The sequence below is a fragment of the Rhagoletis zephyria genome, unplaced genomic scaffold, assembly GCF_001687245.7.
Source record: "Rhagoletis zephyria isolate East Lansing unplaced genomic scaffold, Rhagoletis_zephyria_1.1 Rzeph_scaffold_10351, whole genome shotgun sequence".
Lineage (NCBI taxonomy): Eukaryota > Metazoa > Arthropoda > Insecta > Diptera > Tephritidae > Rhagoletis > Rhagoletis zephyria.
Genome location: NW_016167429.1, coordinates 1 through 21,505, shown reverse-complemented (window position 1 = coordinate 21,505; position 21,505 = coordinate 1). Strand labels below are relative to the sequence as shown.

The 21,505-nt window shown below is 36.5% G+C and overlaps 2 protein-coding genes across 2 annotated transcripts; one reads left to right on the top strand and one right to left on the bottom strand.

The window, feature by feature from the left end:
- Positions 1-184: 184 nt before the first annotated feature.
- Positions 185-8,645, top strand: LOC108376395 (SAFB-like transcription modulator; the record flags this gene model as incomplete). The annotated part of the gene is made up of 7 exons (XM_017632598.1): positions 185-209; positions 1,519-1,714; positions 2,288-2,334; positions 4,094-5,111; positions 5,577-5,741; positions 7,372-7,794; positions 7,858-8,645. Coding segments are annotated over 7 exons (2,196 nt in total), but the record flags the coding sequence as incomplete, so codon positions are not given.
- On the bottom strand, positions 8,419-21,500 carry LOC108376394 (serine/threonine-protein kinase Nek8-like; the record flags this gene model as incomplete). Its single annotated transcript, XM_017632597.1, has 13 exons — positions 8,419-8,981; positions 9,041-9,159; positions 9,216-9,326; positions 9,387-9,572; positions 14,424-14,592; positions 14,687-14,953; positions 15,665-15,782; positions 16,627-16,751; positions 16,841-17,050; positions 18,851-18,936; positions 19,197-19,265; positions 19,360-19,488; positions 21,468-21,500. Coding segments are annotated over 13 exons (1,758 nt in total), but the record flags the coding sequence as incomplete, so codon positions are not given.
- Positions 21,501-21,505: the final 5 nt, after the last annotated feature.

Below are 21,505 nucleotides of genomic sequence, written 5' to 3'. Positions count from 1 at the left end.
TCCATTTATAAAAGCGTTGTATATTAAAAAGTTTTTTTATATTATTTATGTTTATTTTAATTTAATTACATTTAAAAGTATGTATGTAAGTAGGTACTAGTTCGAAATTTTCAATTGTGTATTTGAATATTTTTATCTAAAATATCCTTTAAAAATCCTATTTATATATTCTTTTGTTTTTTAGGCACCAGACGAAAAGGAAAAGAGCAGTGAGTATTTTTATAAAACGAANCATGATACAGTGTATCAAGGGTAGAACGATGTTTCTTTTTGTTTATTTTAATTTAATTACATTTAAAAGTATGTATGTAAGTAGGTACTAGTTGGAAATTTTCAATTGTGTATTTGAATATTTTTATCTAAAATATTCTTTAAAAATCCTATTTTTATATTCTTTTGTTTTATAGGCACCAGACGAAAAGGAAAAGAGCAGTGAGTATTTTTATAAAACGAAGCATATGTACGTACATACATACATATGTATGCCCATACATACAGCATTGGCCAATACAATAGCACCCCCATTTCAAAGTCATATTGTTTACCACTCATGTTTATTTATTTAGTTTTAAGAATTTTCAATTAAAATACAGTACATTCTCTCACAAAACTCACATAAACTCAAGTTTAAAACTTTTTAAAAGACCGCAAAAAAGTGCAACAAATTTTCAACCAAATTTCAAACTTTTTTCTCAGAATCGGTGGAATTTTTTTGAATACACAGTTTTATAGCCCATTCAATTTTAGTCTAATAATGTACATGTTTCAATTTGTTAGAATTTTTTTCGCCGAGGATGTTGCGGGTTTCTGCCATATAAAAATAAATTGTGTTTAGTTGTTATATGGAAGCAAATGAGACAAAAAAAAAATCTAAAAAATCAACGGTAATCTTTAGCGACTTGAAACTTGCACATTATTGGACTAAAAGTGAATGCGCTATAAAACTGTGTATTCAAAAAAATTCTAAAGCTTCTGAGAAAAAAGTTTGAAATTTAAGGGAATTTAAAGGGACTTTTAAAAAGTTTAAAACATGGGTTTATATGGGTTTTGTCTGAAAATGAACTAAATTTTAATTGAAAATTCTTAAAAATAAATANATGTCCAATACTGTATGTATAAAGTTCTATAAACTATCATTCACTTTATTATTGCTTTAAACCGTCTGAGTTTAATTTAATTTTAAACGAGTTGCAAGCTCCGCAACAAAAATGGACGCTGATATTAAACGCTTGTTGTGAAGCATAAANTGTATAAAGTTCTATAAACTATCATTCACTTTATTATTTCTTTAAACCGTCTGAGTTTAATTTAATTTTAAACGAGTTGCAAATTCCGCAACAAAAATGGACGCTGATATTAAACGCTTGTTGTGAAGCATAAAAACATATATACAATATATATTGCTGATAGAAATCTATACTGAAATCAACAGCAAAACAAACAAAGTCAAAATTAAAACAACTAACAAAAATAACTATTTTCACCCGTAAATCGCCGTTACTTACCGGTTATTTATAGCCGATGCTGAGGGCACCGCTTCAGGAAATAGTTCAACGCAAAAGAGCAGCAAAAATGCGGCAGCTTCAAAGGATTCAAAGACGTCTAAAAGTATTTCCAGCGGCAATAAGGACGAACGTAAAAATAGTAAGAATGAGGAAGACAAATTGAAGAGAAAAGATGAGAAAACTGGCGACAGAAAGGAGAAGGACGATAGGTTGGTTGAATGCCAAAGTGTAGAAGCCTAGAACATCACCATAGAATGAAAACCTATTTTATAATGGATGAGAAAATTGCAGTCAATAATTACTTTTGAATCAGTTTGTTGTATGAGAGTTTATACCAGTTATAGTGTTGAGCATTTGGAAAGATACCAGTAGAATGTTGTATTGTGAGAAACCTACAACAAAAGAAGAAGAAGAATAATAAATGGGAAGTCGACTGCCCGTGGACGGCATTGCTATACATTCTAATCAAGGAGTAGCAGACGTTCAAAAGATGCGCTACCAAAAATACTGAACTTTCACTGGAGCAGTTTAATGTTTACAGAACAGTTAAGATCGTTTCTAATCCACCTTCCGAAATCTGAACCAAAGCTCAATATCTTATAACTGATATAAGTTTTTCATATCAACAACTATTCGACTCTGCAAGATTGACTTAAAATTTAAGGCAGACGTCGTCGACACATTTTACTAATATCATTTCTTTTTTAATATTTTTCCCGCTGAATTCAACTTGTTATTCAACCCACAATGTATTGTACTCGTGGTTATCCAACTGAAAACAGTGAACATAAATCATCTTCAAACAAAACATCGCAAAAGGATGACAAAGGTAATTAACCCAAAAAAGCAGATTAATAACAAAGCCATCTGCAGAAAGTGTTATTGCGAAAATCACAATCATGCAGGGTTAGAAAGTAATAAGCTCTCTTTTGAAATAAAAGTTACATATGAATTGAATTAAGTGGAAGACTCAGCAAAGAAAGTGTGAACTTAGCCAAGTTTTTATTGTAGGTAGTGCTTGAAGGTTATAAAATCATTTGATCGGGAGTTCACTCTCACAACAAAATTCAAGATTTCTTTATTTAAAAAATAAAGAAAAAACTTTATTGTGGACATAGAACTTAATAACTCCTAGATATAGAGCTTGAACGCATTTAAGAATTCAGTACGGTGCGGCATCTTTAGTGTAATTTATGCATCAAATCTAGGAAAAATATAACCGGAGCAGTTCCTAGTACAGCACTGAATCAATTTTTGCAGTACAAAGGGATTTCTCTCCAGCACCGAGCTAACAAATACTTGTGTTCCACTTGCAATCAATGTCCTGATTCCAGTCTTATCGGTATCCAGGCATTATTAAAGGTCTCCATGCTGCATCAAAATATCAACAATGATTTCGTTCTTGCTGCTAAATCATTTAGGTTTCGACATTTGCTGTAGTGAAATCCTTGTATGCGGGAAAATAAATATATGCAGGTGCTTCTTTCAACAGCAACTGGCTGGAAGGACGACGTTTTAGCCGAACGTAGATCCCGATTCTGGAAGCAGCGCCTCGCCAAAGTTATAAGCGATGTACACCGCGATATTGGGAGAACCAGCCTCAGTACTCGTCGTGATAATATCGTCCGGATGTCCACTACCCATCAACATAGCGGAAGCGGAATTACCCAAGCAAGCCGGTATACCTGGATCAACTGAGGGGCTGGTACCGCCGCCTCAATAGCTACCTGCCTCTTGCGTCTGAATCCCGAACTGGCATACACATGCGTGTCATGCGGACGGGACCAACTTTACATCATCACCTATCAACGTCCTTACGCCTCGGCTCTCCGAATCGAATGATGTAAACAACTGGCAGCACCGTCGAGGGGTGACTCCAGCAACTGGTGTTTGATTTGTGTTGAAAAATTTTGGAGATTCTGTATGCTGGATTTGAGAAGAAACAAACATCATACCCGAGCACTTTGCTCTTCTGTGGCGCTACAACCGTAGTTATTTTTAGCCGGAACCAGAAAGCTTTAACAGTTGACTCCCACCTTTACACAGCATGACATTCGATAGTGTTATTAGACTATACATATTTCGTACTCAAATCTGAAGTTCACATTTTTTTTGCTGAGTTCTGTATAGGGAAACATTCCAAAGTGNGTATGCTGGATTTGAGAAGAAACAAACATCATTCCCGAGCACTTTGCTGTGGCGGTACAACCGTAGTTATTTTTAGCCGGAACCAGAAAGCTTTAACAGTTGACTCCCACCTTTACACAGCATGACATTCGATTAATCTAATAACACTATACATATTTCGTGCTCAAATCTAAAGTTCACATTTTTTTTGCTGAGTTCTGTATAGGGAAACATTCCAAAGTGCATTTAATATAAAAATTTTAAAACAAATTTTATATATAAAAGGACAGCTTTTATCCTCTGTGTCTTTAATTTTAAAAAATGTATACATATATATATAAAGACTTTCAAAACGAATCGCAAAATATTTGAATGTGTGCTCACCATTACTCTTCCACTATTATNTATTTGAATGTGTGCTCACCATTACTCTTCCACTATTATTTGTATGGAAATTGCAGAAAAGTCCTCAGCCAATACCTCGGCGAAATCATCGGCCCCAGCAAAGCAAGTAACTGCTTCCCGCAATCTCTGGGTTTCCGGGCTGTCTTCTTTAACACGAGCCAGCGATCTGAAAACCATATTTTCAAGGTATGGAAAGGTGATCGGCGCTAAGGTCGTCACTAACACGCGGACACCAGGCACCCGTTGTTATGGCTACGTAACAATGTCATCATCGGCAGATGCCAGTCGCTGCATCGAGCATTTGCATCACACCGAACTCCATGGACGGATCATTTCTGTGGAACGTACCAAGAACGAAATCGGTAGCAGCTCAACAGCTGGTTCTAAATCCCGTTTAGATGGCATAAAGAAGGAGGAAGATAAGAAGTCTCACGACACAACTTCGAAGACCCGCGATGATAGACGCAAGATTAGTGAAACCAGTAAGAAGGACGATTCATCGAAGAAATCTGATGCCGAAAAGGAGAAGCTGCGCGATAAAGAGAAAGAGAAAGAAAAAGAGAAAGAGAAAGAGCATAACCAAAAAGACGATAAGGACAAGGAGAAAGATAAGGTCAAAGACAAAGAGAAGAGCGTGACTAGCAATCGCGAGAAGCGTGCTATTTCGAGGGAAGGGCCCAAAGATCGCAATACTCGGCAGCTTGCCAACCGCAGCCGCTCTAATGACCGCCATCGTAACGATCGCAATATCAGGGACCAAAGGCAGAGGGAACGCGAACGTGAACAACGCATCAGGCAGCGAGAGTATATACAGTTGCGAGAAGAACGAGAACGACAGCGTCTGCGAGAGCGTGAACGCGAACTGCGTGAAGAAGAACGTCGTCGGCGGGAAATTCGCGAGCGTCAGCGCCAAGAAGAAACTCGCCTGGCTGAAGAACGTCGCAAGCTAGCACAGGAACGCGAACGATTAGAGAAAGAGAAAGCAGAGTTGCTGCGTTTAGAACGCGAGCGCCAAAAACTCGAGCGGGAGAAAATAGAATTGGAACGACTCGAGCTAAAACGTCAACAAATGAAGTATGAACGCGTTTACACATACATTAATAATTTTTTTAGAACTTACAATACTATATCCATATATACACACCCTCATATACATACATACATGCACACTTACCCGATGCACAAACAGAGACCGTTATTTACTACTTCAGTCAACTGTGCCAGTGAGGCGAGGCAGCTTCGCATCAAAAATGTCTCGGGATGTGTGTCGATTGCAGAGTGTTGATGTATACAAAGTGTGATTATTGTTAAGAAGTTATACATACATACATATGTGATTGATTATATCGCGAGAACGTGTTATTCATCTCAGTATTACTTATGTACATAGATATTGAGTAAGCCAGGTGATGCAACATATCTCTCAAAAACGGTCGAATCGTATAGACGTGTCTTTTAAATTAATATATTTTTATTTTTAATCACTAATACTTTCAATTGTCTTTTTCCCAATTTTCATTTGAATCGCGTACTTCAAAGGATTATGCACGCACGAGAGGACCCCATTAAACGTCTGGCAAAGAGATCCAGTACCGAGCGCTACACCGATGTGTCCGATCGGAAGCGGTCCTCTGGAAGTGATTCTCGTTTTGAGGCGCCTCCTCCACCAAGGTTTGATGCCAGTCTCGTAACATCGTCGAGAAGGTAAAAATTGTACAAACATTGTAACATGTCTCAGCTTAAATATGCTTATAAAGTCCATACTCTTCCTTCAAAATTGGTATGCATTCAAGCTATTCGCCCTACAAGGCGATTGTTAGAATTACAAATACTGCAATACGCGAAATATTAAGAAATTCAAATTTGCAAACACCCACTTTTCATTTGGGAGTTTTATTAGCGATTACGGGAGCAGCTTTAAATATTAAAGATACATACCAGAAATTGTTAATTTTTCAGTCATAGTTATGACCACTACACACAGCAGCCACATATTTATGTGGAAGAAAAAATTAATTAGTAAAACCATCGGAAACCTCTATTTTAACGGAGGACGACCTCATTAAATGAAATTCCGTCTTACCACGAGGGTTGTGCGAGAAAATTTCAACTGCCATACTCACAACAAAGCGAATTTCAGTAATGAGTGTTTTAGAGTTGTTTTAACTATTTTTGGCCTTTAATAGAGTTTTGGTCAGTTTTAGATATTAATTACTCCTTGGTAACTTCAAATCGGTATGAAATCAACGACGGGAGTACTTATCATCGAAAAAAACTTGGCATTTACTGAAGCCAAATGAGTAGAGGTGTAGGCCCTGTGAAAAACACGAGCTAAAAATTTTTGTTGCCTATTCCACTTTATTAATAATGCAATAATAACGATGCGGATGCCATTTTTTCATCCCTTCCATTTCTTTCAAGCTATTAAGCATCATTTTCTGAGGATTTAACAGTAGATAATTTCATTAGGTAAAAGCCCTTCCAAAGGGCCTTCGTGAGAGTTTAGAGGCTTGCCACTCTCTTTGATTTTTTGTATGGAGTGGCACAAATTGAAGGCCTTGTTTATTTAGCTACCCATAGAAGGACTTTGAGGAAGACTTTTGTAGGACGTATTTTAGAATGCCTTTTTGGAGGAGTTCTTTTATACACAGCTGCATATTGAAATTCATTTGTAATGTTAAATAATATAAACTTACACATTCACGTATATTGCAAATAGAAAAAGCCCTTCTTGAAGCCATTCAGGGAAGCACTTTATTCTGCCCTTCTTGGGTAGGCCTTTTAGAATGACTTCCCTTTAGAAGTCCATACCAATTTTTATTTAAGAGTGCTTTATATACAGTAGGGCTGGGGCTTTCCGTATATTCGGATATTCGTGTACAGATACGAATAAAATACGGATATCCAGTTAATATACGTTNATTCATTTGTAATGTTAAATAATATAAACTTACACATTCACGTATATTGCAAATAGAAAAAGCCCTTCTTGAAGCCATTCAGGGAAGCACTTTATTCTGCCCTTCTTGGGTAGGCCTTTTAGAATGACTTCCCTTTAGAAGTCCATACCAATTTTTATTTAAGAGTGCTTTATATACAGTAGGGCTGGGGCTTTCCGTATATTCGGATATTCGTGTACAGATACGAATAAAATACGGATATCCAGTTAATATACGTTATAATTTGTTGTCCGGATATCCTCTTAATATATTAAAGATATTCGGTTAAAACTTCCAAACTCCCAGCCCTAATATACAGTAACAAAATCTGTTATTTTCCTATTTTTAATATTATTTTTAATTAAATACTTATTCTCCGTACTGTGAACCCCTAGTTATGATAAGAAGCGTGATGATTATACTAGTTCTTCATCCGGGAAGCGCGCCATTGATGACTATTCATCTTCGTCCAAACGCATGGATTACTCGAGCGGTACCAAACGTTCAGCTATAGACGATTATTCTGTAGTTCCGGCAAAGCGAAGCTCAGACGATTATGGCAAGCGTAGCAGTGAATATCTTTCGTCGTCTTCATCAAAACGTATCTTAGACGATTATGGTACAAGCAAGTCCTCACGTGACGACTACAAACGCGAAGTTGAAATTCGACATGTTCCCGCAGTAAGTAATAGCGGCAGCTCATCATTCCACACAAGCCGAGATGTCAGCTCTACAATTCATAAGGCTACCGCAAGTCGCTATCTAGACACAGATCGTTCTTCTGGAAGCTATCGCCGTGGCGGTATCGATGACATAAGGTAAGCGTATTCGAATGGTAGATGTGCGGGGCTTATTTTAATGTGTTTTGTTTAATTTTGTAGGTCCTCATCTGGTAATAAACGCTATGACAACTCAAATGGTTACGGCAACTCTAGCAGTGGCAATAATGTCTGGGCATCATCTACACACTTGAGTGGCAGCTCTGGCGGAAGTGGTGTCAAGTCATACGTCGGCAATGGCATGTCCAGCCTTCACAGTAACTCAACATGGCAGAAATCGGTGGAAGAAAACAGCTGGCGTCCCATGCCATCCACACAAGATCGCTTTGATCGAACTTACAATGAACGCTCCAATAGTGGATACACAGCTGGAGGAATGTTTGGCAGTGGAGGACGCTATGGCGGCCAAATGTCTCGTTACTAAATCTAATTCCGCATTGGCATATTTTAAATGTCGTTTACAATTTTAAAGCTCTTTTATTATTATTATTATTATTATGCATTGCATTATGTGTTTTCAGTCATACTACAAACATCTTATTTGTGAATTTTCATAAGTTTGGTTAAGACATTTGATTAATTTTGTATTGCGAATGGTGAATCAATCAAAATAATTGTGTGTAGTGTGTAAGGAAGATGTCAGATCGCAAGTCAATGATTTTCTTGCCGGAATCCACATATGAAAGAAAGCAAATATTTGCATTTTAATCAGTCATTAGAAATGGGGAAATAGAACACAATGATTCACCGCAATCATGGTCGTGATTCTAATTGCTTCTTTCCTTTTTTGGTTTACTTGCAATTCCAAAATATTATACTACGAACATGTCTTTTGTAGTCAAATAAGTAACATTTGAATTATAATAAAACAAGTTACATTCATGCAAAATGTAATAAGATGCTTTTATTATTAAACTTAAGGCCCTCTTCCAGGCACGTAATAAAAGCGGCAATACTGCAGCGCTGATGATTTGCAAGTCTGTTGCAACTTCTCGATTGATAAAACGTTGCTAGAAATTGACACCGAACGTTATACTTTAATAATTCGCGCAACACTGCGGTTGTGATTGCAATTCGAACAAGCGCTAATTCACTGAGGCTCCTCCAGGGACGATACCAAAGGTGTTGTAGTGTCTACCATTACTAAAACACTGTGCGGCAATATGTAAATGTTATTTACCTGTATGAAGTAGCCCTTTTGGCGTTGCTCCTCTGAGGTGTGCAAACTAGATATCAATTTACAATTTTGGGTAGCATTAAGCCGTATTTTTATACACCTACTTACGCTAAAATATCGACCGGTTCCAAAAGCAGCTCTGATTTATAAACCGAGGCAAGAAAATTTGTAAACGCCACAGTATTATTACCGATTTCTGAATCAAAACCTTCACCTCCAAGTTGTAACTGTCAATGTACGCTTGCCTTAGTGAAATTAAACGGACATAAACGTGTTAACAGACCTTATCGAAATTTCCATCCTCAAACTCTGGTATTCCATTTCTAGTGCCCCAGAAGGTGATGACGTTGTCGTCAGATGTAACCAACGTTCCTTGATCATTGCATTTGCAATTCTAAAATAAAACCTTGCATCTAATCTCAATCTATTAACAAAAAAAATGCATAGTACTTACAACAATATTGCGATGCTTAACGAATTCCACCATCATAGGCCGATCCATTTCCCCAGTGTGTCCAATGCCGAGTTGTCCTTCGGAGTTGCGCCCCATTGTATATATCCAACCACCCTCCAGCAGTAATACGGTATGCATCGAAGAAAAGCTCGCCTCAATGATTTTATGTGGCATTTGAAGTTTTTTCTATTAAATGGGTGAAGCTAATTTACTAGTAAATAGAAAAAAATTGCATATATGTATGTACATTAGAGTGGCCTTCCAAAATTTTTCCTCTTGCCGAAAGAGGTTCTGGTACCAAACTTTACGTTTTTATCTATCCATTTAGAGGATGCTCATGATTCTCATATTTTACTCTAGAAGTATTGGGCACATATATTAATCAAAAAATTTGTTAAGTAACCTAAGAACATTTAAAATTTAAATTATCTATTGAAATGTCACAAGCTTCAGTTGTCAGTGCATCAGTAGCCTTTTATAAAAATCACCAATATTTTTGCCAGCTTCACAGCGATCCAATAGCGCATTTCAAGGTCGTTGAGCACCCTCTATTGGTTGCAGTAGAAAACTGAAATATCAGAAGGAAAAAAGCTAAGGGGGTGCCCGTTTTCTAGGATGTAATTTTTTCCCCCATACAAAAATTGGACCACTCTAATGTACATACGCACATACATATCGCACACCTTCTTCAAAAGAGTCACAACTCAAAATAATACGTTCATAAGAAAATGCGAAAAACTATTTCGTAGCACATGCTAATCATATGGGCAGGGCGACTTTACCTTAGGTTTTTTAACAAATTATAACCAGCTTTTACTGAAAGGTAAACAAAAGCTCTGTGTACATTTTTAGCGCATAATATCAAAATGCAATATTTGAGAAGCTTTAGCAAATAAAGAAAAGGTGATAGAACCTTTCACTCAGGCCTAAATAAAAACTAGAAGATAAATCAGTTTTCGCTGTTCAATAAACGACTATAAATGACCATCAGGTAAACTTGCAGGGGTGGTTTTTTCAGAAATAGTAGTCGAGAGTTCTAGCTTTAATTTGAGCCTGAGTGAAAGTTGTTTCTTTGCAAAAAACGCGATTTTTCGATACTTCGCATTACATTTTTTATAGATAAGTTCCTCTGGTTCTCATGGTCTCACATGTACATATAAATATGTATGTGTAAAAGGCGAAGATTCTGTATTTGAGAACAGATGGAAAAGTTACAAATATTATATTGCAATGGGTTTTCAGTTTGGTTGTTGTTGTTGTTGTAGCAGCATACAAATTCCCCAAAGACTTTGGGGAGTGTTGCTGGAGTGACAGTCCTTGCCAGATATAAATCTGGTCGGTTACTTAGACCCGACTGTCTTGGGAACGTTTTCAGTTTGGTCAACAAATACGGCTTAATTGAGCTGTAAATCGCACATTTGTTTAAATCATCCGGGAACCCAGTTAACCGTGCTGGTTTAATTGGAAAATCGATTTTTGAGCGAGTAATTCATTTGTAAAAAATAACGTTTGGCGCATACACTTTTGGCAAGTGTTTGCCCGAGCTTATCCTGAGTTATATCACAAATGGGTGGCTTACAATTTTACGCCTTCTCCAAACTGCAAATGGTTTATGAGAAGCCTTTTCCAGGCAGAAATACACTCAGATGTTTGCCATTGTCTGCCAACGGCCGACTGCTGTTAGAAAACCCGTATTTCTAATATTAGACGTTGTCTGACCAGGGGCCGAATATAATTTGGCTTCGGTTAAATAAATGTGCGAATGCTATATGTTCATAACGCTGGTTTGCAGGAAAAACGACATAACTCAAAAATGCGATAAAAACGTATTTGAAGTTTTTAATAATGGTTTCTCATTGAACCAGTATAAATAACTAAAAACAATACGGAGATTCGGCAACTTGTGAGCATGCACATGTGGAAGAAGTGGAAAGAGCATCTAAAGACTTGCAACTTCACCTCTGGCATGAGTGAGCTTTGGTCAACCGTGAGATGGACATCTTATATAAATTCGCCTTGACTTAAAGCGCAGTTACCCACGGACGTAAAAGCGGAGAACGTGGCAGCTGACACGATCTATCTTATGGGGTCTGCGAATTATCAAAACTCACCACCACTACGTCACACGTTGCTTCTCTCTCTTTCTATCAACAGCACACTCTACGCTACGTACACGTTCGTGGCTAACCGGGTTCTTAACCTGTTTATAATTTCACCTGATCTTTTTTTAAAGATACATTTTTTTGCCTATTTGAAACGTTGAAGTAACTGTAAACAACGCAAAAAGCGCTCGTATGTAAAACGTTCTGAGTAATGCCAAATTTTACGATGCAAAGGTCAGATCGACTCAAATGGCATTAGTGTCGCGGGCTCTAAAAAACTTTTTAGTGACCCTCGTGTGTATATGTATGTACTAGAGGTATACGCCGCCGAGCCACGCCGCCGCCGCCGCCGTTTTTTGTCATTTCTCACGCGCCGCCGCCGAGTTACGTAAATATCGGCGCGGCGGCGGCGGCGGCGGCGTTCGGCGCCTAAGGAATTTTGTACAAAATTTTCATGATGTATGCACATTAAAATACATCGTTTAAAGGAACTAAATACTACTCGTATAAAGACACTATTTTACGAAAAGAGGATTCAATTTTTAAAGGAGTTATTTCGCATAATTTGGGCCACTGAACATTTCCAAAAAAGCGTAACTCAGAAAAAACATAGGTAACACGTTATATTTTTCTATTTGGCACATTTTGGCACTTTTTTATCCTCATAGCTAAGTATAGTTGGAAGCCCTGTTCCCAAGTGGTGGTCAAATCCAAGGAGGCGTTTGCTCCCGCGCATCGCAATGTCTTCTACACAGGGTTAAAGTCCCCATTTTTCGTGAAAATTACTATTATTTTTCATTACATTCAGTTCTCCTTACAAAAATTTGGCGCTTAATATTTTAGTGGATATTTTAGCTACCTATAAGTGGCCAGAAAGGCCCGTTCTGGTGGAAGTTGACCAAACCTTGTTTTCAATATACATATGACCCGCAAAGAATCGTAACAACTCCGTAATTTAACATAACGGATGATAAGATTATTGCAAAAAAATTTTGATAGCGACATAAATTACCCCAATAACTTAACATTTTAAATTTTTTTATTTCTTTAAATTTCAGTAGTATACATATACGGCTTTGTAGAGAACATAGAGATATATTTATTTATATACGTCGGACTTTCTTCTGTTTGCCCATCCATCAGCAGCAGACACTCAACATTTTAATTCAAGTAGAAAGTAACGTAGTTTTAATTTAAAACTAATTCAATGAATTAATTAAATACAATTACAATCTGAATTGGCATGGCCAATGCCTAACGCTGACGAGATGACATGATAAGATTAGTAGCTTTATGTCTCTTTTGGATCTACCTAATGGGCAGTAGCGCCGACGTTTTCAGACGCGCCGGCGTCGCCGCCGCCGCCGATTCTTTTTCAAGTTGACCACGCCGCCGCCGCAAAGCCTGTCGGCGTAAACCTCTAGTATGTACATACCCAGCAAAAAATCGGTAATCGCTTTTAGTGGTAACGTGTTCTAGAAGGCATAGCGTTATAATGCCTTCGAATTTGTTCGCTTCTTTTAGGCATTGCCGGTAATGCAAAGTAGAATGTCCTACAATATTTTATTTATTTCGTTTCTTTGTTTCACTTCGGGGAAGGCAAAGTAGAATGTCCTAGAATATTTTTTTTTTATTTCGCCTCTTTGCTTCATTTCGGGGAATGCAAAGTAGAATGCTACATCGTAGCCAGCTGAAAAATAGAATGAATATCCAAAAAATCTTTTTTTACCGTTAGTTTCTGTGGAAATTTGTCTCGCATAAAAATCATGTTTTGCATTGTTCAATTTGCAGCGAAGTTGAAGTCAGTCAATGAAGTGAAGTACATGAGTGAGGAAGTACAATTTTAAGCTTAATTAAATATGCATGTATGTACATACCGGTTTTTAAGTAAAATCTAAATACCTAAATACATACATATGTATGTATAAAAACTGATTTATAAAAATTTGAATTAATTTTAATCTTTTAAGACCATTTCAGATTTCAATTTAATACAAATAAATAAGTATGTACTTATCTAGGCAATCTACATTAGTTTCTCCGTAAGGCATTTTTTGTTCGCTTCTCTGGATTCTGTTTATCCATGCGTTCTCCCTTCGTTCGAAGGTAATGCTGCGGGTAAGGGCTTACGGCCAATGACATGCCCATGTTAAAATAATGCCTTCTTGAAGCGAAAGGGTAAGCGATTCCCATCGCCTAGCTCGTTTCCACTTTCGTTTCTGTGGTAATCGTGTTTTTTGCTGGGTATACACACGAGGGTCACTAAAAAGTTTTTAGAGCACGCGACACTAATGCCATTTGAGTCAATCTGACCCTTGCATCGTAAAATTTGGCAGTTTCTAGCATCAACGTACTCGGAACTTGTTACATAGGAGCGCTTTTTGTGTTGTTTACAGTTACTTCAAAGTTTGAAATAGAAAAAATCTTTAAAAAAAAGGTCAGGGTGGCATTATAAACAGGTTAAGATCGCGGTTACCCACGAACGTGTATGTAGCGTAGCGTAGAAGTACGTAGAAAGATATCAAGTGTGCTGTTGATAGAAAGAGAGGGAAGCAACGTCTACGTCACGGTCATGTGGTGGTGAGTTTTTGATAACATGCGGATCCCAAAGATCATTTTATGAAAACAAAATTAAAATATTAGTCACAACTTTTTCCATTTCATTTACGATGTTGTTACGTCTGTTTGCATTTCAGGTGCATCTACATCTGAATGTACATATTATGTATCTACTATATATGTATGTAGGCATGAATGTAAAATAATATAGCAAAAAAGTTTCTCCTAAAATTTTTTATGGATTTTATGACCAGTCCTTATCCGCAGGACTAATTTTTCCATAGATTGGTACCAAACTGAATCGTAGTGCATACATTTTTTAAAAAGTAACTTATGTATACATATATAAGGATGAGATTCGGCATTTTGTACGTACGAATGCTGTTATTGTGATATTCTTCTTAAATCCCAACTTCCTGTATTTGTTGCATCCACAGAGGTACAAGTCGCCGTTTTTGAAAAGAACTGCCGAAACATTGGGGCCGCAAAAAATTTTCTCCGCCTTGCCATTCACATGGGGCAGCAGTACTTTTTGTGGAGTTCTCCTTCAAAGAAAAGTTGGTAGTTAGAAAATTCATTTCAGTTGCTGAATGTACTTATGAACTATGTATGTATGTATGTATGTAATTGTCTACGTACTGCTGCGTCTGTAATTTGCCCAGACCAAGAGCGCCGTACGCGCTGGTACCCCAAACATAGATTGAACCATCGGCGCTTAAAGCAAGCGCATGTGCTGTGCCGGATGCTATTTTTTCGATTTGTATATCCTGTAATTTGCTGACATTTTTCGGGGTGTGGAACGTTTTGTTATCTTCATGTCCGAGCGCATACTTTGAATTATCGCCACAACTGAGAATGGTGCCGGATTGAGCTAGTAAAATGGTAAACCCATCTCCAACGCAAGCACTGTATTGGATAGTGTTTAAGTCAGAAGAAATTTGCAAGAACATGCATGAGTTGTAAAATAATTCAAGCGATTTTCCATCCATCATTTCACAATGAAATGTCGCTCATTTGCTAAAAAACTGTCAGGACCCGAATCAGGGCATCGGCGATCGAATCAAAGTCGATTCGGAATTTCTTTTTCAGATTACGACATTCGCTAACGAGCTCGCTTTTTCAATTAAAAATGTATTGGAAAGAAAACGGCTGTCATTTTATTTCATTCGTTTCGAATCGAGTCCAGTTCTCGAAAAAGCGGTCCATTTATCGAACTAGAGGAAATTGATGGTAGCGCTTTCAACAGAAGCATTTTCATACTAAACAGCATGGTTTTGAAAGCTAAAGTAATTCCCTTTCACGAAAAAAATATTGTCATTGGGCCAAAATTACCCCTTGATTTTAACAAAATTGGTCAAAAATAGTGTTCTTCAAAAAAAACAAAAAAAAACATGCATGAGAGTTAATAAGAATATTGACTTGCTAGTATCGGAACTATTTCTTGCACGATTATTTGCCAAAAGTTTTTCAACGGCTCGGCGCCAGTGAGCAATCGTATGCTGCGAATGCTGCATTATACTAAAGCCAACCTACGAACACAGATATGTACAAATTTTTTGAATATGAAAGATATGCAGGAAACTAGTTTTTTCGCCCATAAAGTATTTACATACATACCTTATAATGTGGTGGTTTCGGACACTCTCCATTCGGCTAGGGTAATGCTTCCATGCTTCAAGCGATGTAGATCCAAGTTGGCCATGGGTGCCCTCTCCCCAAGCATAGACGGAACCATCTTTAGCAGTACAAAATCGCTTTTAACAGATACATACATATGCATACATATTCGCCCCTATTCCGATTGTCGGAACGACAGTCGTTCGTCGTAATTTGAAATTTGCATTGGGGTTATGAGGCAACCAATGACATAACCTACTACACATTTTTATACCCGAGCGCACTTGTGCACAAGGTTGTTATAACTTTCTGCGCATAACGGTTGTTTGTAACAGGCAAAACGAATCGAGATAGATATTGACAAAAGTATACATATCTAAATGATCAGAATGAAAAGCGAAATCGATTAAGCGGTGACTGTCTGTCCGTCCGGCTGTCTGTGCACACGATAACTCGAGTAAAAATTGAGATATCTTAACGAAACTTGGTACGTGCACTTCTTTCGGGACGGATGGTATTGAAAATGGGCAAAATCGGACAATAACCACGCCTACCTCCCATATAACGGTAATTTTCAGAAATACGAAAACTGCGATATTTTAGTAACTGCTGAAGATTATTCACTCAAAATTGATATTTACAATATTTTGTAGACGAAAAATAAGAATATTATAAATTTTTGGAAAATGGGTTACATGTGTATATCTTCTTGGTAACCGCTGCACCAATTTCCTCCAAACTTGACACAGTTGTTGGCCTTGGTACAGCATACTAAATGGCCGAAATTTTAAAAAATCGGACAATAACCACGCCCACATCCCATATAACGGTAATTTAGAGAAATACGATATCTTCGATAAATCAGTCGCTTTATTTACGACATAATTCAACGAACGACTTTCGACAACCAGAATAGGGGTGATTTTTTCCCTATCGAGAGAATTTAAACACACGATTCTTACCATCGTTTACTACTACAAAATGTGAATCACTTGTGGCGACAGTGCGTATACGCGATTTTGGTGGCAACTGTATGGGATTCATGTTGAAACTGTTTCCGAACGCTTTCAATTGGTATAGAACGGATCTACGAGGTTTAATTAATTGAAGTAAAATATTATATTTATCTTTGCTAAAACTAATCAATTTAAATTTTGTGATGATTCACTAACAGACCGCTTATAAAGGACTTCATTCGGGACAGCAGTTTCAGCATTCATCACCTCCCTCATTTCGGTACATCCAGTTGGCAGCTCTGACAATGCTTGAGTGGATCTATCTGTTTCCAAATTAAAACTGAGCTCCACATCCTCTTTTGTGGATCTTAATTCGGCGCTCATCTTCGGAACGGAGTTTGATGCAAATATATCCTCTTTATAGGAATATCTAAAAGTTTGAATGTACATACATATGTACATAAGTATGTATGTATGTATTTACATAATCATCCAGTACATAGTAAAGGGACAAAAAAATGTATGCGCCTGGACCACACTACTGAAGTGAAACTTCCTTCGATTCATTTCCCATTCGTTTAATACAGCAGGAATATGTATTATTCGTCTGACTTCATATTCGTCTTCGTATAAATGTTTGTTTTCAAGTTTAACTTTAACTTCCTGTTCGTATCCCACTTCGTGGTCGTGTTCGTCTCCGTCTTCCTCTTCGTATTTTATTCGTCTTCATTTTGATCGCCGTATTCCTCTTCGCATTTGTCGTCGTCGTCATCGTCTCGTGTTCTTTTTCACATTCGTATTCGCTTTCGTTTTGGTCGCTATATTAGTATTCGACTTCGCATTTCTCTTTGCATTCGTATTCGACTTTGTCTTCGTCTCTATCTTTGAGATAACTTGGAGCGCAAGTATCACACAATTTACGTAACAATTTTTTAGCTCACTACCACCGCTAAAGAAGGTTCACTTCAAAAATGCTATTATCCACATACATATATATGGGCGATTCCAGCGAAAAGTCTAACGCGAAAAAAAAAAATAAAAGTCCTACATGTAACTTATTTATGAGCCGATTTGGCTGCTTTTTATAATATATACTGGCTATGTAAGCAGAAACATTTTTGCCAAAATTGGTCCCTTTAGGTGGCGCCAGGGTGGAGATATTTTGAAAAACCGTATTTATCAGAGCATAATTTGGTGAATTTTGTAGAAGGTGTTGCTCATTTTCTCCATGCAAAAAAATTTTTGAACATACTGTGTATTCAAGAAAATGCGTGAACAAAAAATTGCCAAAAATCAACGGTAAGTCCAAGCATATTCCAACTTGCAGTTTATTCAACTAAAATTTAATGGGCTTCAAAACATGGCATACTCAAAACAATTCTAGAAAATCTGATTAAAATGATTTAAGAATTGGGACGAACATTTATTCAAATTCGTCGAATTTTTATAAATGTTCTACAAATTTTGAAGTTTTGATTTACGTTTTTTTTAGATAATGATTTATATTTTCATAAAAAAATATTACACAATTTTAATTTTTTTCTTTGTTTTGTTTTAAATAAAACTGTATTAAGCCTTTTAAATTATTCTAAAAACAAAATTGTATGTTTGGATTCGATGCTTTAGAAATGTCCCGATTTTTGGCCACAGAAATCTAGTTCACCGTAAGTATTGCCCATTAGCAGGGTGTTGTAATTTTTTTAACCCAATCAAAATCCACTTCTTTTTTTTTTTTGTAACGCCACGCCAGCGCATATGTTTGCTAGATAATATCTTTAAATCGCTACTACTAATAGTGAAAAATAAAACTTGCGCCAGCTGCGATTCGAACCGGGGTTCTCAGATTTTTAAGCGGATACTCTCTCTGCATGCCAACGCCGCACATGAAAATTCGTTGACTAAGTGCCTACATATCAGCAAATCGTTAATCATACCCATTGTCCGCTACTGCATGACATTGTAACCAATTTTAGAACAAATCTCGTACCTTATGCATTACATTTGGACCACTTTTAGTACAATTCACCTGTTTTGCATTACATTGCCTTAAATTTTTGGACCTTCTTAGGTCTAGTTACAAAACTACTGTATACCTACGACTATATTTTTCGAGCAATTGGACCACTCTCTCCTTCAGGGGAGTGTCACGTAACGCCATATTGGAAATACTCATATGTATGTATGTATGTATAGGCATATCTAATATATCTACATAGCTAGGTATTAGTACCCTTTATTCTTCCCCAAATTTCTAAATATCAATGGAATCCAATACTCCAATATTTCCGAGGCCATTGGCCGTCGAGAAGCATCTACCTGCGAAATTAAAATTAAATTGCACTTACGAGAGCTGCTTACAAATGAGGATATATCGAGCCCTTACCGCCAAAAAGATATAAGCGACATTTTGTTTTTCAAAATTTGATTTTTAATGCTGAAATGCATCAGATGCTATAGGAACATTTCTGCATAAAAAAAAGAAAATTTTGAAAAACAGGTCGCATATCTATATCTTTTTGGCGGCTAGGGCTCGATATGTATGTATTTATGTGTGCATTCTTCTTGTTCAAACTTGCCTGCAAAAGATTGCTCAGAAGACTCCGTAGCCCTGAAGAATATCCTGTAGGTATGGCAGTATAATTGCCCTAAATTTTATGATAACGACAATGACAAATATAAAAGATATGCATGTAAATATTTAGAAATATGCAAGAAACAGGCGAGGCCTTATAAGCATACCGCCATTATTTTGGATACTAATTGCGAGAGGTTTGAAGCCGCAAAACTCTTCTTGAGGCAACACATCTCGCCAAGAATGCAGCCTAAGGCCCAAATATCGCTTTTGTTGTCGTACTCCTTGCCTTCGCACTGAAATTAAAAAAATAAATAAAAATTATAAACTATATATCATTAGCCTAATTAATATGGGACCACCCTTGAGGTAGCTTTCCGATAAAAAATTATTATAAAGAATTATGGAAAACGGTTTACGTAGTCCAAAGTTATCCGGTATCATACATAAAAAAATATTCCGGCGGATTGATCACCTTTCTCCTTTTTTGAAGCCGGTTATTACAAAATACTTAGCTCGAATGTACGTATTTCAATTCTTGTGGCTATTGTTAAAGATGGTAGAGCTCGTTTAATTTTTTAGTAACTATTTTTGAACTCTTACGTAATAAGAAAATTATATGCCAAAGACATATTAAACATTGGTAGCAGAGAGCAGCTGATTTGATATTTTTTTTTATTATCTGGTATCTAACCTGCCAAATATTGTTAATTTTTTCTCGAAATTCGTAATTGGCAAAATGTATTCGTATCTGAATCTTGCTTAACTTAGGGCTGCTTTTACAGTGACGAGTTAACTTTCATTCGGCAGTTAAGTACAGGCTTTCAGTACAAAATATTAAAGTTAACTGCCGAATTTGAGTTAGCCCCCCACTGTGAAAACGTCACATAGGAGCATAAACGCTGATTTTTGGGACCGGAAAAGGATGTATTGATGCTTCTGGAATTCAACAAATTTACAAAGAAAGAAAGTGGAACCAATTCTTTATTATTATTTTTTTTTTAATTACATTTTTTATTTACGTTTTTGTTTATATTTCACATCGTCCACTATGACATTTAAAAAAAGCAGACTATTGGTTTGACACTGTAGATACCAGAAGCTGCAACAAAATACACAAATTTTGTTTTTGCTCTAATTCTCCTACCTGTTTGATATGCGTGCTAGATTGCTACGTACGTAGCTACTTTACATCTAAAATGCTACAAATCGTGACCTCCGCTATCGTGTCCAGGTAGTACTAGGGTTCGAAATTTCAGACTTTGGAATCGATACTGAGTACTCATTCTGTCATCGAGCTCATGGTATCGATACTGTAAAAGTATCAGGGAAAAAGTATCGATACTACTCAGTATCGAACTCATTAAAATACGTTTTTTGGGATAGTTATTTCTTGAAATTAAAACAATACAATTTTAAAATATTTGATTTTTATTTCATTGCAGAACTTACTTTCACGTAAGAAGTAGTTTTAACGTTAAATGTACATACATACATACAAACATATATATATATATATACTTTCATGAATTTCAAATTTTATTAAGATTTTTTGTAAACTTTTTGGGTATGCATTTTTGTAGCCTATTCAATTTTAGTATAGTAATGGCAAGATTGAATTAAAAGTCAATGGTAGTAGGCTACACGTAAAGTTGAATAGGTTACAAAACTGCATACCCAAAAGGTTTCCAAAAACTCTGCATTTTCGTGAACTTTGCGGAAAGTTTTATGGCCTTATTCATAAAAAAAAGTTTAAAAACTGAAAAATGTAGGAAAATGTCATTTTATTGAGCTCTTTAAACCTACTTTATTTTTTATGAATAAGGCCATTAAACTTTAACGTATTTCGTTTATGTTATGCAACAGACTACACGAAATTTCAGTTTATTTTAAGTGATGAACAAAATTTAATGATAGTAATCCTTATAAGCAAAGAAAAAATGTAAAAAGTATGTTTATAAAAAGTTTTCGATACTACGAGTACTTTGCAAAGTATCGAGTAAAATCACCAAATAAGGTATCGAGTATTAAAGTACTCATTTTTATACCCTCAGTATCGATGCTTACTCAATATCGATAGTATTGTTCGAACCCTAGGTAGTACCTCCATTTGAATAAAAAATTGGATACGTGCACTCTATTATTCTGATAATAAGAATTGTTCTTNTGTTCGAACCCTAGGTAGTACCTCCATTTGAATAAAAAATTGGATACGTGCACTCTATTATTCTGATAATAAGAATTGTTCTTAAACTAAATAAATATTAACTCATACCATCTCTGGACTGAAGTAGTAGGGCGTTCCCAAAACAG